Source organism: Mesitornis unicolor, unplaced genomic scaffold (assembly GCF_000695765.1).
Source record: "Mesitornis unicolor isolate BGI_N332 unplaced genomic scaffold, ASM69576v1 scaffold38290, whole genome shotgun sequence".
Classification (NCBI taxonomy): Eukaryota; Metazoa; Chordata; class Aves; order Mesitornithiformes; family Mesitornithidae; genus Mesitornis; species Mesitornis unicolor.
In genome coordinates, this window is record NW_010156931.1 from 813 (window position 1) to 3,614 (window position 2,802).

The following is a 2,802-nucleotide window of genomic DNA, read 5'->3' on the forward strand; positions in this document are numbered from 1 at the left end:
ATTGGGGTGGTGGGGACAGCAGGGGCTCTCCAGTTCCCGCAGGCCTGGGCAGCGTAGGAGGAAGCTGTGGGGAAATGACGGAGTGACAGCACTTGCGCCACTGGCCCCTTCCGGGGCAGCTGTGGTGTCTGGCCCTGACAAGGGTGGGCGTCATCACAGCCCCAGCAGTTTGGGGCTGGGGTCTCCCAGCTGCCGGGGGCCGGCACACAAGCACCAGCCCCACACATTGACCCCAAACATGGGCCCAGCTCTGCCCCACACAGCAACCCTGAAGCATCCCCTTGCTCTCTGCCTCACACATCGCCCCTCGCTCTGCCCCGTGGCGGCGCTGCACGGGGGCAGCCAGACCCCAGCCCTCCCGGTTTCACTGGAGAAATTGGGCAAACACGGGCGTTGCGAAAGGTGGAAATCCCGCCCTGACGGCGCTTCCTTCCAGCAGCTCTTGAAAACGCTGCGTGTGCCGACAGCAGGCTCAGAGAGCACCCAAGGATTGACGCTACCAGCCGGACAGGCAGGACCGGCAGGACAGGCAGGAGCAGGCAGCCCAGCGCCACAGCACAGGCACCAGCAGGTCTCTGCCCAGGTTTTCGCAGCCAGCAGAACGATGGCGTTCGTCCCTGATTTGGACACTCTGGAGAGCAGCAGGTAAGTGTGGCTATGCCACAGGGACGATGCTGCCCTGGTGCCATGGTGGCCCTGGCTTCACCATCTCTCTTTGCCTTTTAGCCTGAACGAGGAGACGTTTTATGACCCCGACTGCCTCCTCCTGCAGAAGGTAACACTGGGGCAGTGGGAACAGCAAGACCCCTGTGGTGGGGAAGCCAGGCTCTCACCCCACATCCCCTTCCCTCCCCAGAAACCCCACCTGGACGTGGAGATGACATCGCCCGAGGTGGGCATCCAGGTGATGGTGACCAAGGGACACCCCGCCAGGACCTTTCGCCGCGCTGCTGTCCTGGTGGCAGCCGTGACCAAGTTCCTGAAGCAGCCGGCATGCAAGGACTTTGCTGACAGCGACCTCGGGAGCTTCCTGGACGATATTTTTGGTATGGAGGGATGGTGTCTGGGTGCCACCCCACCCGGGGGATGCTCTTGGGGGCTGCTCTTGCACCCGGCTGCATCAGCATTCCCCTGACCGCCTCCCTCCCTGCAGAGCCCGTCTCCTTCCAGCGGATTGAGGACAGCTATGCCGGGGCTCCCGTCTACCGCTACACCCGCTCACAGTCCTTCGACATCCTCGACATCGACCAGAAGTGCTTCGTGCTGGAGTCGCCCACCCAGCTGGTGGCCCTGCACCTGCAGGGACCCTCTGCTGGGCGGAAAGGTGAGGGGACACAGTCCAGACCCAACATCCCTGTCCCCAACCCCGGGACCACCTGGGAGCCACCCTACAGCCCCGGGACCACCCATTAACCCACGCCTTCTCTCTGCAGTGAAGCTCAACATCGCTCTGTATCGTCCCCGGTTATCGCAGGGCGGCCTGGGGACCGGGCAGGTGCCGGTGGCACTGGGCATCAAGGGTTACCAGCTCTACATGTCATGCGTGATGAGCGGCGCCAAGCCCGTGCTGCAGCTGGAGGTGAGCTGAGGGGTCTCGCCAGCTCCGTCCCCCGTGGCGCTGGGGGCTCCAACCCACCCTGAGCCCTGTTTCGGTTTCCTCCCTGCTCGTAGGAAGCTGACATCAGGAGGGACATCGAGAGCGTGGAGCTGACTCGCTTCATCTTCTACCGCCTGGACAGCCCGGCTGAGGGCACCACCCGCTTCGAGTCGGCTGCCTTCCCCGGCTGGTTCATCTGCACCTCCCTGCAGCCCCGCCAGCCCGTGGGCATCACCAACCAACCCGACCAGGTCAACATCGCCACCTACGAGCTGAGCGGGCGCTGAGGAGCCCCTGCGCCTTGCCCAGCCCAACCCAACCGGCAGTCACCGGTTTTCAGGCCGTATGTACCGAGTACAAACCCCCCCAGCCGAGACCCCCATCCTCCCCATCTATTTCAGGTGAAATAGCAGCTCTGGGCCCCGTGGGCCCGAGTCATCCCAATTGGTACTTATTTATTGTCTCCGTGCAATGCTTTTATACTTATTTATTGTGTCCGTCCCTCGCTTTTAACTTATGCGCATTTTTGTTGGAAATATTGTGGTTTTGTTATTGGGAATGGGAGTTTTTGTTGGTGATGGAAGTGGAAATAAAAGGTTTCCCAGGATGGTGTGGCTCAGCTCGTTGCTTTCACAGGGCTTCAATGATGCAAGGGTGGTTTATGAATGTGAGAATCCTGGTGTTTCAGCTGCCCTGAGAGGCTCTCCAGGCCTGGGCACAAAGTCTAGGGGATGAGGGATGACATAGCCCAGGAACCACCCCACACCCAAGGAACTGCCTCAGACCTGGGGACTGCCCCATACCCGGGGACTGCCCCATCCCCATGCTCACTCTGCAGCTGGGGAGGTGGCTGGGGTGGGTGTCCCATGGGTGGGGGTCACCCGTAGGCCCTGGCAGCCACCCGGGACCACCACCTCTGCGCCAGCCACTGCCACAACAGCTCCCTGAGGCACGGCATGGTGGGCCATAGGGTGGCGTGACATTGCGTGGTGTGGCTGATGTGGGCTGGCATGGGATGGTATGGCATGACATGACCTGGTGTGTCATGACATGGCATATCATGAAGTTCAACAAGGCCCAGGGCAGGGTCCTGCACCTGGACAGGGGCAATCCCCAGCACAAACCCAGGCTGGGGGAGAATGGATGAGAGCAGTTGAGGAGAAGGACTGGGGGCGTTGGGTGATGAGAAACTCAACATGAGCCAA

General features: G+C 61.6%; 1 protein-coding gene across 1 annotated transcript; it reads left to right on the forward strand.

Annotated features, from left to right (window-relative positions):
• The first annotated feature begins 604 nt into the window (after positions 1–604).
• LOC104548801 (interleukin-1 receptor antagonist protein-like) lies at positions 605–1,884 on the forward strand. Its single transcript, XM_010194923.1, has 6 exons — positions 605–645; positions 727–775; positions 857–1,046; positions 1,154–1,324; positions 1,434–1,579; positions 1,672–1,884. The coding sequence occupies exons 1-6, from the start codon at positions 605–607 to the stop codon at positions 1,882–1,884; spliced, it is 810 nt and encodes a 269-aa protein (XP_010193225.1).
• Positions 1,885–2,802: the final 918 nt, after the last annotated feature.